The sequence below is a fragment of the Mastomys coucha genome, unplaced genomic scaffold, assembly GCF_008632895.1.
Source record: "Mastomys coucha isolate ucsf_1 unplaced genomic scaffold, UCSF_Mcou_1 pScaffold21, whole genome shotgun sequence".
NCBI lineage: Eukaryota > Metazoa > Chordata > Mammalia > Rodentia > Muridae > Mastomys > Mastomys coucha.
The window spans coordinates 17,062,265-17,080,784 of NW_022196904.1; the positions used below are offsets into that span (position 1 = coordinate 17,062,265).

Consider the following 18,520-nt stretch of genomic DNA (forward strand, 5'->3'; position numbering starts at 1 on the left):
AACTGGGAAAGGAGAAATTTACATGTAAATAAAGAAAATATCTAAAATAAAAAAAAAAGAAAAGAAAAGAAAATACATTGGAGTTTTAATATGAAATGATCTGCAATTTAGAAATAGAGGGAAAACTTGTGATCCAGATCTTGAGGCTGGAATACATAGGCTTTTGACCTGGATCATGGAAAATAATGGCCATTAGAAGCATGGGCCAAGGCATGGTGGTACACTCCTTTAATCCCAGGAGACAAAGACATACAAACTCTCAGTTTAAGGCCAGCCTGTGACAGAGTGAATTCCAAGTAGAGAATAGCTTAAATCCAGGTTTGATATAACATGAATTATAAATCAGCATTCTGGAGACTGAGCCGTACAGACCTTTGAGTTCAAGGTCAATATACAGAACATGTCCAAGGACAACAAATCTTATGCAGTTAGAGAATTGTAAAATAAAAGCTGGTAATAGAATAAGGGGCAGCCATATTCCAGCCCCAGTAAGCAGCCAAATGCTGGAGCATTGGCCATGTGGCTCTGGCTTATAACTCAGTAAGAGAAGGAGATTACCAGGTGGTGGTTAGTTGGAGCTAAGAAATTAGCAATAATTAAGGATAGATCACCATCACTGTGCTGAAATCAACTGGTAAGTATTATCTGAAAAATCTGTGTTCCAGAGAGAGCCAAGATTGTACCTCAGCCTTCAGCTTGACTTGGTGTTAGAGTCACCCAGAAGTTACTGGATTTGAAAGTATGAAGGGGTCATGGAGAGTAGCTGAGAATTGTAAATGTGAGAAGCAGGGAAATGGCATTAGTGAAGGTAAAGCCTCAGTTGAAGTTGATGGCAGAAGACTAGAGGAGTCATGCAAGGAAGTTGAGGCTTAACACCGTGAAGAGAACCTATGAGAAGCCACTGGTAAAGTCTAGCTACAGTGCAAGATCCCAGTGTACTGGAGAGGTCAATAGCATGGAATGATCACTAAACTACTACCAAAAGTAGAGTGGATTCAACCAGACCCTAGAATTCTACCAAGGGCAGAGATGGAGAAATAATGCAAGCCCTTTGGAGGAGCCAGAAATTCACGTGTAGGTATTGGAAGAATAAGCAACAATGTTGAACTTACTTTGGAAACCCCAAAATACCCAAGTTTCCAGAGTCATGAGATACCTTCTGAGGAAACCTGCTGACAGGGATTGGAACCAGTCCAGGAGAAAGAAGTATGTTGCAATCAACAAAGATGAAAATGTGGTGGAGATCTGAAGACCTCCTTTACATCAGACATGGAGATCCAGAGTTTGGACTTTGCCTAACTGGTTCATGCCTTGTTTTGGGTGTTACATGGAAGAGTTTGAACATTGTCGAAACTGTTATTAAATATATGGATTATTAAATGTATGGATTTAAATGTTGGATAAAATTTACATTTTTATGATGCTATGCCAAGCTATTGCCTCCATAGACTCAAGTGTTTAAACACATCTATGGGGCCCAGGGAATGGAAAGTCCTAGTTTGAATACTCTTGGTTCAGGGCTTAGAAGTATTTGAGGGTATGACTTTTTGAAGGAAATGTGTCATTGTGGGGATGGGCTTTAAGACCCTGTCTTATGTAGCAAGAAACCATCTTTTACTAGCAGCCTTCAGATGAAGATGTAGAATTCCCAGCTCTGTTGCATCATGCCTGACTGGATGATGCCATGCTCCTACCTTGACGATAATTGATTGGACCTCTAAACAGGTAAGCTAGCCCCAATTAAATCTCCTGCTTATATGTGTTGCTTTGTAATGGTGTTTGTTCACAGCAGTAAAACACCAAGACAGTGGATTATATAATATTTCTATATTTCTTAAAATATACTTGATAACCATAGTGACAATTTTATTTTATTAATAACATTGAATTTATGTATTAATGTATAAAAGATAGTATTAAGTTACTGTTCAACTCTCTATCAGCAATTTTTTTCAAATTCACAGTGTTTAGCATTACTTTGAGCTGCATTCTGTTGTATAATATAATTAATCAAGAGACACTGGCCAGATTTGTTCTTAGTGTGTAAATGACTCTATGCATAAAGAAGATATATTTAAAAATTCACTTATATATTCATGTGTGTGTGTGTGAGTGTGTGTATGTAAGGATTTCACTTGAGTGAAATTTTGAGATTAAAATTTATTATTACTTAAAGTTTGTATTAAAAGAATATAGTGTGGATACTTCGTAAGAATCAGAACCCTCCATATGAAGTTGATAATTGTTGTTTCAAAATTTGTGAAGAATTGTGTTGGAATTTTGATGGTGATTAAATTGAACCTGGACACTGCTTTAGTCAGATGGCCAATTGTACTATGTTACCTCTACTGCTCTACAGCAAGGGGGATGCTCTCATCTTTTGATACCTTCCTCAGTTTCTCTCTTCAGAGACCTGAAATTTGTGTCATACACATTTTTCACTTACTTGGTTACATGAAGTTGATGTAATTTGTGTTTATTATGGACAATATTGTTTCTCTAACTTACTTTTCAGACTTCTTATTGCTTATGTATAGAAGGGTACTGATTTCTTTGAGATAATTTGGTATCCAGCCACATTCTTGACTGATTATATCAGCTATAGGAATTCTCTTATAAGATTTTAGGGATGCAGAGATGTCTAATATACAAAAATTCCATTAATTTAATCCATTATATAAACAAACTCAATGAAAATTCAAAGAATTATCTCTTTAGAAGCTGAAAAATCATTTGACAGTATACAACACCATTTCACATTAAGAGTATTTAAGAGATCAGCAATTTATGGCCCTTACTTTAACATAATAAAAGCAATATACAGCAAACCATTAGCCACCCTCAAATTAAGTAGAGAGATACTGGAAGCAATCCTACTAAATTAAGGGAAAAGACAAGGATGCCCACTCTCAATATATATTCAATATAGTATTCAAAGTTCTAGATACAACAAAACAATAATAGGTCAAGGGGACACATTTTTGAAAAGAAATAGTCAAGGTGTCATTATTTGTGGATGATACTTTAGATTACATAAGTGATCTCAAAAAATCTATTAGAGTCCTTCTACACCTAATAAACAACTTAAGCAAAGTAGCTAGATAATAGATGAACTCAAACAAATCAGTACCCTTCCTCTACACAAAGGGTAAACAGGATGAGCAAAAAATTAGAAAATCAACACCCTTCACAATAGCAGAAATACTATAAAATATCTTTGTATAGCTCTTACCAAATAAGTGAACGATCTATATGAAAGTATCTTCAAGTCTTTCATGAAAGCAATTGAAGAAAACCTCATAAAATTGAGGGAATTCCCATGCTCATAGATTGGTAGGATTAAAATAGTAAATATGGCCATCCTACCAAAAGCAATCACCAGATTCAATGCAATCCCCATCAAGATTCCAACACAGTTCTTCACAAGTATTGAAAGATCAATTCTCAATTTCATATAGAAAACAAAAAGCCCAGGATAGCAAGAACAATTCTTAACAGGAAAAGAACTTCTGGAGGAATTACAATACCTGACCTTAAGCTTAAGTACAGAGCAAAAACCACATTGTATTATTACATATATAGGTAGGTCAATCTATGGAATAGAAGTGAAGAACCAGAAATAAGCCCACACACACACACACACACACACACACACACACACACACACACACACACACATGGACATACATATATATTAGAGTCCTTATACACCTAATAAACAACTTAAGCAAAGTAGGTGGATAATAGATGAACTCAAACAAATCAAATCTTTATATTTATCTTTATATTTGACAAAGAAGCCAAAAACATAAAATGAAAAAAAAAAGAAACCATGTTCCTTCTGCTCTGCACTGGTCTACCTTGGGCAAGAACTCAGTGGCCAATCACACTGTCCCCAGAGGAGGCTAGACTCCCAGGCCCTCTAGCATGCCCAGGATCTTAGGATCAGCAGTGAGTAGAACACAACATCTATTCCAACACCACCAGGAGTTACTGGGACCAGCAGGATCTAGGGATGCAGGAACACTGCCTGCCAAGTGGCTTAGGTTCCTTGCGGTCTGCACCAGTCTACCTTGGGTGTAAATGTTGTTGCCAGTCTCACAGCCCCCAGAGTTTGGTCACACTAGGATCTCAGAATCACAGATGCAGCTTAACACCCAGGAACTCTGACACACCCAGAATCTCAGGATTACAGAATCCCAGAATCACAGGATCAGAGCGACAGCTGAACTCTGAAGAGTTCTGACACAACCAAATAACAGGAAGGACAGGCTCTAGTCAGATATATCAAGGACAGGTAGCACTAGAGATAATCAGATGGTGGGAGGCAAGCATAAGAACAGAAGCAATAGAACCCAAGGTTACTTGGCATCATCGGAACCCAATTCTCCCACCTTAGTAAGTCCTGGATACACCATCACACGAGAGAAGCAATATTCAGATATAAAGTCACTTCTCATGATGATGATAGAGGACTTTAAGAAGGACATGAATTGTTGTTCATCCTAAGTGGCTGCAAGCCCTTCAGCTCCTTGGGTCCTTTCTCTAGTTCCATCATTGGGGACCCTGTACTCAGTCCAATGAATGGCTGTGGCCCTCTACTTTTGCATTAGTCAGGTACTGTCAGGGCCTCTCAGGAGATATCTATATCAGGCTTCTGTCAGCCAGCACTTACCTGCATCCACAAAAGTGTCTGGATTTGATGATTGAATATGGGAAGGATTCCCAGTTGGAGCAGTATCTGGATTGTCCTTCCTTCAGTCTCTGCTCCATAGTTTGTCTCTGCAACTTTTTCCATGGGTATTTTGTTCCCCCTTTTAAGAAGGTTAGAAGTATCCATACTTTGGTCTTCCTTTTTCTTGAGTTTCTTGTGGTTTGTGGATTGTACTTCATGTATTCTAATCTTCTGGGCTAATATCTACTTATCAGAAAATGAATACCATGTGTGTTCTTTTGTGATTGTACCCTCAGAGCTCTCAGGGACTAAACCAGCAACCAAAGAAGACACATGTTGGGACTAATGGCTTCAGCAGTATATATATATATGTGTGTGTGTGTGTGTGTGTGTGTGTGTGTGTGTGTGTGTGTGTGTGTATGTGTGTAGCAGAGGATGGCCAAATAGGTCATCAATGGGAGGACAGGCCCTTGGCCCTGTGAAGGTTCTATACCCCAGTGTAGGGGAATTCCAGGGCCAGTAAGCAGTAGAGGGTGGAGTGGTGAGCAGGGGGAGGGGGGTGAGAACAAGGGTGTGTTTTTGTTTTTGTTTTATTTTATTTTATTTTTATTTTTGGTGGGGAACCTGGGAAAGGAGATATTGTATGACATGTAAATAAAGAAAAAATCTAATTAAAAAAGGACATAAATAACTCCCTTAGAGAAATACAGGAAAACACAGGTAAATAGATAGAAGCCTTAAAAAGGAAACACAAAAATCCCTTAAGGAAATTAGAGGAAAATACAATCAAACAGTGGAAAGAAATGAACAAAACCATCAAGATCTAAAAATGGAAAAAAATAATAAAAAAAAATCACAAAGGGAGACAACCCTGGAGTTAGAAAACCTAGGAAAGAGATCAGGAGCCATAGATGCAAGCCTCTGCAATAGCATACAAGAGATCAAAGAGAGAATCTCAGGGGCAGAAGATATCTTAGAAAATATTGACACAACACTCAAAGAAAATGCAAATTGCAAAAAGCTCTAATCCAAAACATCCAAAAAATTAAGGACATAATAAGAAGACCAAATCTAAGGATAATAGCTATAAAAGAGAGCAAAGATTTCCAACTAAAATGTCCAGTAAATATCTTCAACAAAATTGTGGAAGAAAACTTCCCTAACTTAAAGAAAGAGATGACCATGAACATAAAAGAAGCCTACAGAATTCCAAATCGACTGGACCAGAAAAGAAATTCCTCCCATTCCATAATAATCAAAACACCAAATTCATTAAATAAAGAGTATTAAAAGCAGTAAGGGAAAAAGGTCAAGTAACATATAAAGGCAGACCTATCAGAATTATAACAAACTTCTCACCAGAGACTATGAAAGCTGGAAGATCCTTGACAGATCTCGAACAGACCCTAAGAGAACAAAATTGCCAGCGCAGGCTACAATACCCAGCAAAACTCTCAGTTACCATAGATGGAAAAAACAAGATATTCCATGAAAAAACAAAATTTACACAATACCTTTCCACAAATTCAGCCCTACAAAGAATAATATTTAGAAATAACCAACACAAGGAGGGAAACTCTAGAGTAGAAAAGCAAGAACATAATCTTTCAACAAATCCAAAAGATGATAGGCAAACAAACATAATGCCACCTCAAAATAACAGGAAGTAACAATAACTTTTCGTTAATATCTCTTAACACCAACAGACTCAATTCCCTGATTTAATTAAAAAACAAAAACATAGAATAACAGACTGGATACACGAACAGGGCCCAACATGTTGAGGCATATAGGAAATGCACCTCAGTGACAAAGACAGATTATACCTCAGAAAAATAGGTTGGAATACAATTCTCCAAGCAAATGGTCCCAAGAAACAAGCTGGAGTAGCCATTCTAATTTCAAATAAAAATCAAATTTTAAACAAAGTTATCAAAAAGGATAAGGAAGAACACTTCATACTGGTCAAAGAAAAAAATCTACCAAGATGAACTCTGACCATCTGTGCTCCAAATGCAAGGGCACCCACATCTATAAAAGAAATTTTACTAAAACTCAAAGCACACATTACACCACACACAATGGTAGTGGGAGACTTTAATACCCCATTCTCAGCAATGGACAGATCATGGAAACACAAATTAACAAAGACAAGTGAAACTCACAGAAGTTATGAATCAAATGGATCTAACAGATATTTAGAGAACATTTCATCCTGAAGCAAAATAATATACTTTCTTATAAGCACCTTGTGGTAACTTCTCCAAAACTGACTATATAATTGCCCACAAAAAAAGCCTCAACAGATACAAGAAGATTCAAATAATCCCATGCACCCTATCAGACCACCAAGGAATAAGGGTGCTCTTAAATTCCAACAAAAGAATGGAAAACACACTTACACAATAAAAGTGAACAAAGCTCTTCTCAATGATAACTTGGTCAAGGAAGAAATAAAGAAATTAAAGACTTTTTATAATTTAATGAAAATGAAGATACTTCATACCAAAACTTATGGGACACAATGAAAGCAGTGGTAAGAGGAAAACTCATAGCTCTAAGTGCCTCCAAAAAGAAACTGGAGAGAGCTGACACTAGCAGCTTGACAGCACACCTGAAAACTCTAGAACAAAAAGAAGCAAATGCACCCAAGAGGAGTAGCCAGCAGCAAATAATCAAACTCAAGGCTGAAATCAACCAAATAGAAACAAAAATAACTGTACAAAGAATCAACAAAACCAGAATATGGTTCTTTAAGAAAATCAACATGATAGATAAACCTTTAAACAGACTAACCAGACGGCACAGAGAGAGTATCCAAATTAATAAAATCAGAAATGAAGAGAGACATCATTGATCTCTTCAGACACACCAGAAGAGGGCATCAGATCCCATTACAGATGGTTGTGAGCCACCATGTGGTTGCTGGGAATTGAACTCAGGACTTCTGGAAGAGCAGCAGTTGGTCATGTAACTGCTAAGCCCTCTCTCCAGCCCCCATTATTAGGGTGGACTTTGAGGCTTTGTCCAGTGTGGAACAGTCTACTCTTGGTGGCTTTCAGGTGAAGATGTAGTACTCTCAGCTCCTCCTGAGCCATGCCTGCCTGGAAGCTGCCAGCATTGATGATAATGGACTGAACCTGAGAACTGGTAAGCCAGCCCCAATAAAGTATTTATCTTTTATTTTAAAAAGATACATAACAATGAAAACCATGGAAATTCAAAAAAATCATCAGATTCTACTACAAAAGTTTATACTCAACTAAATTGGAAAATATGGATGAAATTTATAATTTTCTAGACACATACAAGGTATCAAATTTAAAACAGGATCAGATAAACCATCTAAACAGTCCCATAACTCCTAAAGAAATAGAAGCAGTCACTAATAATCTCTCAACCAAAAAAAAAAAGAAAAAAAAGAAAAAAAAAGCCCAGGACCAGATGTGTTCAGTGCAGAGTTCTATCAGACCTTTAAGGAAGACCTAATACCAATAGTCTTCAAACTATTCTACAAAATAGAAAGAGGGGGTATTTCTATTCTTTTCTATACCCAGTTTTTAAGCCACAATTAAGCTTATACATAAACCAAACAAAGACCAAATGAAGAAAGAGAACTTCAGACCAATCTCCCTTATGAACATTGATGCAAAAATACTCAATAAAATTCTTGCTAACCTAATCCAAGAACACATCAAAAGGATCATACTCCCAGATCAAGTAGTCTTCATCCTAAGGATTCAGGGATGGTTCAATATACAGAAATCCATCAATGTAATACATTACATAAACAAACTCAACGAAAAAAAAAAGATTATTTCATTAGGAGCAGAAAAAGCATTTGACACAACTCAGTATCCCTGACTTGGAAAGTTCAGGCATTCAAGGCCCACACCTAAACATAGTAAAAGCAATAGGCAGCAAACCAGAAGCCAACATCAAACTGAATGGAGAGAACCTTGAAGCAATCCCACTAAAATCAGAGGCTAGACAAGGCTGTCCCTTCTCTCCCTATCTTTTCAACATAGTACTTGAAGTTCTAGCTGGGGCAATGAGACAACAAAAGAAGGTCAAAGGAAACGTCAAAATATCACTATTTGCAGATGATCTGATCTTATACATAAGTGACTCCAAAAATTCCACCAGAGAACTCCTAAAGCTGATAAACAACTTAAGCAAAGTGGCTGGGCACAAAATTAACTCAAACAAATCAGTAGCACTCCACAGGCAACCAGCCTACCTGGGAGTTTGAGATCCTGCCTGACCTCTGGTGAAGCAGAGGACCTCTACCAGAGCTGTCTGGCAAGTCTGGGGTGACAGTTGAAAGTAGGCGAGGCAGGCACTGAGGGACTGCGGGTGGTCTGTGGGCTGTTGTCTTCCTTGGGATTCTGGGTGGCAGCATGGCCTCTGGTGAAGCAGTGGGCTTCTTCCTGGGTTCTGAGCTGGGATATGGTGACAAGGAGGGGGCTACTGTTGGTGTAAGCTGGGTAGGATGTGGGGGACTGCTGACAGTCTTTAGGCAGTGGGATTAACTGGGGTTATGGAAACCAGCATGACATCTGGTAAAGCTCAGTGCCTGCCCAGTCTACTCCCAAAGTCCCTCTCCCCTCCTCACCTTATCCCTTCCCACAATTCGCAGGGAAGCCTCCCCCTTTACCAGAGGCCAAGTGAGTGTCTAGGCATCCAGATCCCCGGGTAGGTCTCTTGCCTACAGACTGCCAGCACTGTTCCAGAGTCTGCTAGGCCTACACCCAGCAGCTTATGGACAAAAGATTCCTTTTACTTGAGCGTTATCAAAATCACAAATAAATTGTGAAAGTGGGTTCCTCTTACTTGAGAATTTGGGAATTGAGTAGAGCATGACTTTTCCGAGTCTGGAATTATATTGATTGATGGAAGCTATGCTCCTTGATAGACCATAGCCTGGACAGACCTTACTTGATTCTGATACCTTGGACAGTGGACCTTGAGGCATATAAGTTTCCAGAGAATCATATGTAGCATCCATTACTTCTTTCTAAATTTGCCATAGCTGATTTAAAACTTTTGAGGTGTTAGATTTTGTGTGCAAATAATTGCTCCTCTAATATGTTCAGCAGGAATTTTCTCCCAGAACTGATCAGTTCAGGCTATTTTGGTATCCAAAAGGAAAGTAGCATATATATTCTGTCCATCATCTGCTAGTAGTACAAGGGGATTCTGAAATTCTGTTCCGGATTCAGTACATTATCCAAAAAAAAAAAAAAAAAAAAAAATAGCTTAAACAAAACTCAGCATTTGAGGTCTTGTATGGATTTCTTAGTTCAATAATGGAAATGTATTTACTTTATCACATAGCAACAGCAACATAAGCACCCAGAAAATACTTCATGAATATAGACTATAGTCTCATCTCCTTTAGCATTTGAAAATGGTATATAATTCAGGTTAGAATACATGAAGGTAGAAACAGAAGACCCTGTGTAGCAGTATCAATTACCTATAGTATGTGGTACTAAAAGTAAGAGAGCAAAGGAGATGCTGTGGCCAAACAGTCCATATGTAAGTGAAGATGAAGCAAAAATTAGTAGGACATTCTCTGATCTCTAGATGACTTAGATTCCATGTTTTGACTAGTAACCAGAATCTTGCCACACCCACTCCTGCCTGGTGTTATAAGATGCAGGTTATGAGGCAGGAGTCCATCCTCATTGACCTCCAATACTGCTGATTTGTTTCTAGCTACCTTACAGAAACATCACGTAATAAAGGCGTGAATCTTGGAAAGTGAAATCCAGGATTTTATAAAACTATCCTATCAAGCTCAATGCAAGAACAAAAGATTCTAGTGCGAAGTCTTAGAAATGTGTCTATGAGCTAATGTATCAGCCTGAATGATGGACCAACTTGATTCCGTCTTATAGATCAGTAAGTAGCATTCTTGTTACAAGATCAAAATAAGTTTGTTTCTCTTTTTTATAAAAGTTATGAGTCTATGTCTTAGGATTTGACCTGATTGTATCTTGAAACTTCTTGGATTTCAAGTTGGTCAATACTTGATTGAGTCCTCACCTACACCCACCTTGATAAAATAAGATGTGCTTGTTCTGCCAAATAATTCTGAGGTGTTTTGTCAAATTCCTACTTAACTAAAATTCCTCTGGGTATCCTCCAACACTTGGAAAGCAACTAGTCCTGTTGACTTTGAGCTATATAAACCCACATCCTACATGTTCAATATCATTCCTTTAAACCCCACTTTAGGAAGGCACCCCTATATGACAGAAAATAAAGCTTGATTAATTAAATTAAAACAAAACAAAGCAAAACAAAAAGCAAAAAAGGAAGCATATTCAATGAATGATGCTGGTCCAATTGACATGCTGCATTTAGAAATATAAAAATAGATCCATATTCATCACATTGCAGAAAACTCAAGTCCAAGTGGATCAAGGAACTCAACAGAATTCACAACAGAGGTATATCAAAGGCTAAAAAGCACTTAAGAACTTAAGTCCATATTGATCAGTGAAATGCAAATCAAGAAGAACCTACTATTCCACCATATACCAATTAGAATGGCTGAGATCAAAAACTCATGTGAGAGAATATGCTGGCAAAGATGTGGAGAAAGTGGAACACTCCACTATTTGTTTTTAGGAATGCAAACTGGAACAACCACTTTCGAAATATCTCTGGCAGATCCACAAAAAATTGGAAATAGACCTACTTGAAGACCCAGCTATACTACCCTTGGGCATATACCCAAATAATGTCCCAATATATCACAGGGACACATGCTCAATTACGTTTATAGTGGCCTCATTTGTAAGAGTCAAAAGCTGGAAGCAACCTAAATATCCTCTAACAGAAGAATGGATACAGAATATGTGGCACATTTATTTACACAATGGAATATTACTCAGTTATTAAGATCAAGGACATCAGCCATTGGACTGAGTACAGGCTCCACAATGAAGGAGCTAGAGAACGGATCCAAGGAGCTGAAGGGTTTGCAGCCCCTTAACATGAACAGCAATATGAACTAACTAGTACCCTCAGAGCTCCAGGGACTAAACTCCAACCAAAAAGAACACATGAGGAACTTATGGCTCCAGCAGCATGTGTATAGCAGAGGATGGCCAAGTCAGTCATCAATGGGAGGAGAGGACCTTGGCCCTGTGAAGGTTCTATGCCCCAGTGTAGGGGAATGCCAGGACCAGGAAGTGGGAGAGGGTGGGATGGTGAGCAGGGGGAGGGAGAAGGGAACAGGGGATTGTTTTAGTTTTGGGGTTTTTTTTTTTATTATTTTTCTTATTTTATTTTGTTTTTCTTTTTTCTTTTGGAGGGGAACCTGGGAAAGGAGATATTATAAATAAAGAAAACATCTAATTAAAAAAAAATTTTTAAAAATTTAAAAAAATAAAAAACTAGTCATGTACTTCCTTTAAAAAAAATCAAGGGCATCATAAATTTTGAGAGGAAACCAATGAAACTATAAAATATCATCCTGAGTGAGGTAACCCACACCCAAAAGGACATACATATGTACTCACTAATAAGTTAATAGTAATCAAAAAGCACACAACACTTAGGAAACAACCCAGAGAGTTTAAGAATTTTAAGAACTGGAAAGGCCAAGATAGGGGTGAAGAAATGGAATAAGGAGCTATGGGAAGGTGGCTACAGTGTGCGGACTACGGCGGGATTGTAAATTAATTAATTAATTAAGGAAATGTGGTATGTGCTTATAGATTTAAAGTATTTATTCATTTCCATAATAGCAGGAAGCATAGAATCACCCAGGGATAGATCACACTGGAATAAAAGTTAAATGCTTAAATCCTGATTTGAAGACAGCACGAGAATAAAAAGAAAAAGACCACATGTCACATGACTTTTAAAACCTAAAGCCAGTCCTAACTGTACATCTTCCCCTTAAAAGGCCACAACCCCTAGTCTTTCCAAATTGTTCCAGTATTAAAATAAATAGTTCTGTAAATCTCTAATCCAAGAAAGACCAGAAGATACAGTGTACAGAAGACTACAAAATAATACTGTTTTCTGAACAGGGATAATTGTTCCCATAAATTCATAACACATGAGAAAATGTGTTGGATGCATGTTAGATTAACCCAAACAAATTTTTCAACATAGATATTTGAGGTAGTCATGAAGACACACCCCCTCCTCTCCAGAAAATGATGTATTAGCAATTGACAGCTACTTGGAGAATAATCATTTTCTTTTCAGTGTGCATCACCTGGTTGCTTAACAACCTTTAAGTGACATGCACACGTTAGTATACATGAGTATCATTAACTGTATTAGATAGTTCAATTACAAATTTTGGGAGTTAGGGAAGGGGAATTAAATCTGGGATAAGTGTGAGTGGTGAATATGATAAAAACACGTATGAAATTATCAAAAAAGTAAAAATGAGAAATGAGCTGTTAAAAATTCCTATGAAGATGCAACAGATGTGAGCCTCATATGGTTCTTAAAAATCATTGAAATACATTTTGAAAAACTATCTTTGATACTTTATTAATACATGTTCAATGGCCCTGTGAAATGAAAAACATTTAAAAGTCCAGGGGAATATATTGTATCTTCCAATAACCAATATTAATACTGGATTAAAGTTATAAATCAAGAATGATTTGTAATGGCTGTGCTGAACTATTTCAAAGGGATGGTGATGAATATGACATTTAAATTCCTTTTAAAAAATTGAAAAAATTATATCTGACTTCTACTCAGTCTCTTTTATGTGCTAGCATATTGTGAAGTCCAGTAGAGAGATAGGAAGTTTTCCATAAAATCTTCATTTACTGGACTCATTAGAAATCTCATTGTCGGCACAAGGAGTGCACTTGTAGCAGCAGATGGCCTTGCCCTCCAGGGTCATTTTCCTGAATCCAGGCCCACAACTCTCACTGCACATAGACTGAGGGATCTGAGAAGAATGAAAACAACGTTATCTTGTGCTTAGAGTTTTGTGAAAAATCACAAAAACAGAGTTTTTAAAGGTCCTACACTGAAGGGCAAAGTACTGTTATTAACACCTACAGTTATTTAAAAGATTATTTGTAGCAATAAGCAATGGGGACCTGGGGGGAGCCACCAGAAAGTCCCAGGTGCCAGGAAAGTAAGAGACTCCCAGGATCAATAGCGGATGATATTAGCTGATATACCCCACACAGGGGAGAGAGAACCTGTAGAGCCCATATCCATAGGCTAGGCAAGGCCCCTGGTTAAGGGATGAGGACACTAACCCATCTCAAAAATATTAACCCAGAACTATTCCTATCTTAAGAAAATACAGGGACAAATAATGCAGCAGGCACTGAAGAAAAGGTCATTCAATGGCTGTGCCTCCTGATGATCCATCAAATGCAGACATTTTTGCTTATGCCAAGAAGAGCTTACTGTCAGGAGCCAGGTAGTGCTGTCTCCTGAGAGGCTCCACCAGTTCCTTAACAATACAGATGAGGAAGCCAACCATCTGACTGAGTACAGGGATCCCAATGGAGGACTTAAGGACTGAAGGAGCTGAAGGGGTTTCAATGAACCAGAGCCCCTAGATCCCCCATGGACTAAACCACAAAACAAAGAATACACATAGAGGGATCCATAACTCGAATATCCTATGTAGCAGAGGATGTCTATAGATGGCATAAATGGGAGGAGAGGACCTTGGTCACTAGCATAGGGGAATGCTAGTTAGGGCGATGAGGCAGGAGTGGGTAGTGGGGTGGTGGTGAGGAGAGCACACTCATAGAAGCCAGGGATGGGGGATGTGAGTGGGAGTTTACAGATGAAAAACTGGGAAGGGGGATAACATTTGAAATGTAAATAAACAATAACCAATAAAAATTTTTTAAAAAGGAATAAAAGAATATGCCCAGGGGAAGGCAAATGTGTTTAAAATTTCTTCTAAGAATGATCATAGTATTAAAATATTTGCAATCTTAATGAGTTAAGGACAAGTTTGTGAAACATTCGTGATTAGGAACATGATAGAAGAGTCCAGAGGATCCATCTAGTCTAACAAATCTTTGTCCTTTCTGACACCTGGGTTGAGCATCTCAACTTCTACCATTATTGTGGATATTGACTGTTAATTTGAGAGGATTTCTAAATATCATGGAGGCAAATAAATATATATTTCTAGGAAGAAATACATAGATAAATTTAGCTAAGGTGAAAAGGTTTAGTTAAATTTTAAATGTCACTATTTATTGTACAAGTGTCACAATTGCAGAGAAGATAGAAGACAGCTGCAGTATTCATTGCTTCCTGCATTCACAGGATATTATATCATCAGTTAATACACATTTGAAAATCATGCATTTTCAAATATAATGCCCTGCACCCACAAATTGTTCTGTAACTTCTTTCAAGTTATTCTTAAATATTGGATGAGATAGGACATATTGAGAATCAAAGGAAAATTAAAGAATGCTAACGGAGTTATTAAGTGGTATTTTTTTAAAAAATTCCATATAGGTTAAAGCGTTTGAGTGCTTACTTCCTATTTGATAACATTATATGGGAAGTTATTGAAATTGTACAGAATTCAGACTTGCTGATGAAATTATGGCATAGTGGTTGTTAACTGAAACAGTATAAAATTTTCTCAAATCAAGGTTTCTAAATTTATTTACTGTTAATACACATGGATAGAAACATCTACTTTCCATTTCCTATGCCTGATTTTGGTATGACCATTTGTTGTCATGCTTCTATCTTTGGTAGACTTTACTACTTCTAGAACCATAAAATAAAATATAGTCTTTGTTATATAAGTAACTTTTTGGTCATGGTTTTTGAACATATAATAAAAAATAAATTTGATATTGTTTTATGATATTAATTCCAAATGAGGTATTTTTCCAATACATTAAAACATGAGTCATTTGGAGATTAAAATTTCCTCTTACCACATGACCAATCCCTAATTTATAACAAATGGATGAAACTTAATCCTCATATGAGTTAGTAATGGGAGACTTATACAACACTATATATTTCCATTGATCTGAATCAAGGAAAATCAAAGCCAGTATACTAGAATTACTTTATGATATTTTATACTGATACCAAAAGTACAATGGAACTTGAGTCAAGCATCGTCATATCAGAAAGTATAATTGTGTTAGTAATATAAGCACAAAGCATTTAGATAATACCTAACTCACCTCTGAAAATATTTCTGGCCATTGTATCATCTGTTCAGATAAAGACAACTGTTGACCCTGGGGAGCATTTGCAGAAAAGGATCCTACTTTCACTTTTAATCCAAGACCTTTTGGTAAATTCCAAAGGTTAAGAATGTCATATTCTGCATCTATTGTCTGTCTCCAATCCAAACTCCTTTTGTCTCTCACTTCAATGTCCTTCAGGAAAGTGTTCAGCTGAAAGAGAAACATAATTTTATAATACATTGCGCCCAAGGGGCAGAACAAAATGGAGGTTTTGGAATGTGTCTTGTTGTTCTTAATTTCTGATGTGAATATCAACATTAATGAAGATTCAGCTAATGATGACTAAGTGTAAACCTGAGTGTTCAGAATACCATTATGCTTCTGAATTATTATTGATCTTCAAGCGAAAACATAGAACCAAGCTGAAGTAAGCAATCAAGGACTACTGATCTATGAAAAGATCAATGTTTTTGAAACCTAGCAAGACTCAGTTGCTTTTAGAACATACTCAGAGCAGCAGTGTCTAAAATAAGGGTGCTGATGTCTAGAAATTAATTAGAAAGCATCATTTCTATAAAAACCAGCCATTATTGTTTCACTTAAGTGTCACTGTTTTAATTTCTCTTGCAACAAATATATAAATCAATGAGTTTATTAATTTTCACTATTACCATATGAACGCTATACAGCTACATATTGATAACAAGAACTTGAGTTAGACTAAGCATATTTGCTCCTGCTATCTTGCAGACCATTTAACAACATCCTACACTTGAAACTATGTTGACTTCTACATAAGATTAAAAACACACATAATTCTGTGATTGTGGACAAAATAACTGAATTTTATAGTAGTAAGTTAGTGTTCTTGGGAGTCTCATACTTCAGAGTGATGACAGTACAATACAGTAGAAATGTTATTACCTGCCACGGAAAGAATGCCATCCCTTTGCCATTTTCATATGGTTGCATTTGAAGTTTCTGAAGTCTCATCTCATGGAGGCTGTGAGCCACAGCATAAACACCATTGTAAATACTTGTGCTCTCTTCATTCATGGCCACATCAAATATGTGACTAGGTAATACATCCAAAGAAGCATTTGTTTGACAGTTGTCCAAAGTATGACAATTAATGTCAGAATATGAGCACTTGAAGAAGTAATACCATAATTTAGGAAGATAAATGTCTTCTGGGTATTTATTAGGATTAACTGTTTGAATGAATTTGGTAAACTCAAAATTCTCTCTATAACTGTGCTTAAAAATTAGGCTTCCATGGAATGAGTCTAATATGAAATAATCAGCTCTGTCAATAACATGATGTTCAATGTTCATGACCCAGACATTCCATGTCAATAATCTTTGCCCAATATTTCTCATTAGACCTTCTAGAGAATCAGTATCACCATAAATAATTATTATATTTGTCTCATCCATATTTTCCCAGAATTTGGCAAAATATAAAGTCCATGTTTCTGGAATCATTTTTACAAAAGCTATGCAGATTCCTTTTCTCTCCATCTCCTCCCTAAAGTCTGATAGAATTTTATTTCCTTTGTGGTCATCTGGGAGGATGAGACCAACCCATGACCACCTAAAATGAACCATCAAAGAAACAATGGCAAGTGAAAGAGAGGTATCCCTGGGGGCCATCTGGTAGAGAGAAGAATACTGTCCACGGTCACTCAAAAGAGGATCATAAGGTCCAAAAGTGATCTGAAGGAAATTGGAAAGAAGCAGAAGAATATTAACATCAAACAAAATTTCATTCATGAAGCAATAGATGATAACAGGAGAACATTTTAAAGGGACATTCCAGTTACTACCTTTTATAGAAATATTTGTTAGACTTGTAAGCTTCAAGGACTTACTTGGCTTTATAGACTACACCAACCTTTCTCTTATAACCAAGAGCAATCTGGATTGAACACCATGTGTCTGGGTATTGCTTTGATGTTTGGATAATTGATCAATCACTCTTTCAGATTAACAGCATCTACAATATGAACAAAGAGAACTAATTCTCAGTTCCCACAATCCAAATTTTCTCACCTGTGGAAATTTAAAGAGTTGAAGCAATTTCCCGATTTGGGCAGATGTTTTCCATGATGTTCCTGTGAGTGCAGCAGTGAAATTTCTCTTTTTACAATTGTAATTAGGTAAAAACTTTCTCTGCACAAGAGCTGTGAGCCAAATAAAAGCATTATCTAGAGTGTACTTCTCAGTAAATCTGATATTGTAGAAATCATATCCAAGAGATATGTTGGGTAAAAGGTTGGGGTTCCCATTGATCTCCTCAATGGCAAATAGCAGAGCAAGAATATACTGGTAGTTCTTAAAGTTATACCTGTGTAAATGGCATAAAATCACATAAGAGGAAGATCAAATATACCACACATATCTACATATTCAGTACAGCAAATTTTAGTTTAACTTTGAATCAATAAAGCATGTTAATTAATTTCTTCACCACAAATAGATGAACTAGATTAGGAAAATAGGTTTAGGCAAGCTCTTTTACCATTACTACTCATTATTTATTGATTCTCAAAACATATATCATTTATATTTCATAGGTTAATTCTTTACACATTCTGTTTACAAGTCAGGAATCATTTTTCCCCCAAATAGCACATCTGTTGGCTTTCTGGAGTCT

General features: G+C 36.9%; 1 protein-coding gene across 2 annotated transcripts in view; it reads right to left on the reverse strand.

Moving 5' to 3' along the window:
* LOC116101777 (vomeronasal type-2 receptor 116-like) overlaps positions 1-18,520 on the reverse strand; it is a 36,435-nt gene that overhangs the window by 8,413 nt on the left and 9,502 nt on the right. The window contains exons 2-5 of one of the 2 annotated variants that reach the window (XM_031385605.1): positions 17,917-18,211; positions 16,789-17,580; positions 15,859-16,074; positions 13,495-13,613 (exon numbers count right to left, since the gene is read on the reverse strand). In XM_031385605.1, the coding sequence (XP_031241465.1) occupies positions 13,495-13,613; positions 15,859-16,074; positions 16,789-17,580; positions 17,917-18,211 (1,422 nt within the window). Of the gene's footprint in view, positions 1-13,489; positions 13,614-15,858; positions 16,075-16,788; positions 17,581-17,916; positions 18,212-18,520 lie in introns of both variants that reach the window. The other variant, XM_031385604.1, reaches the window with a different exon arrangement.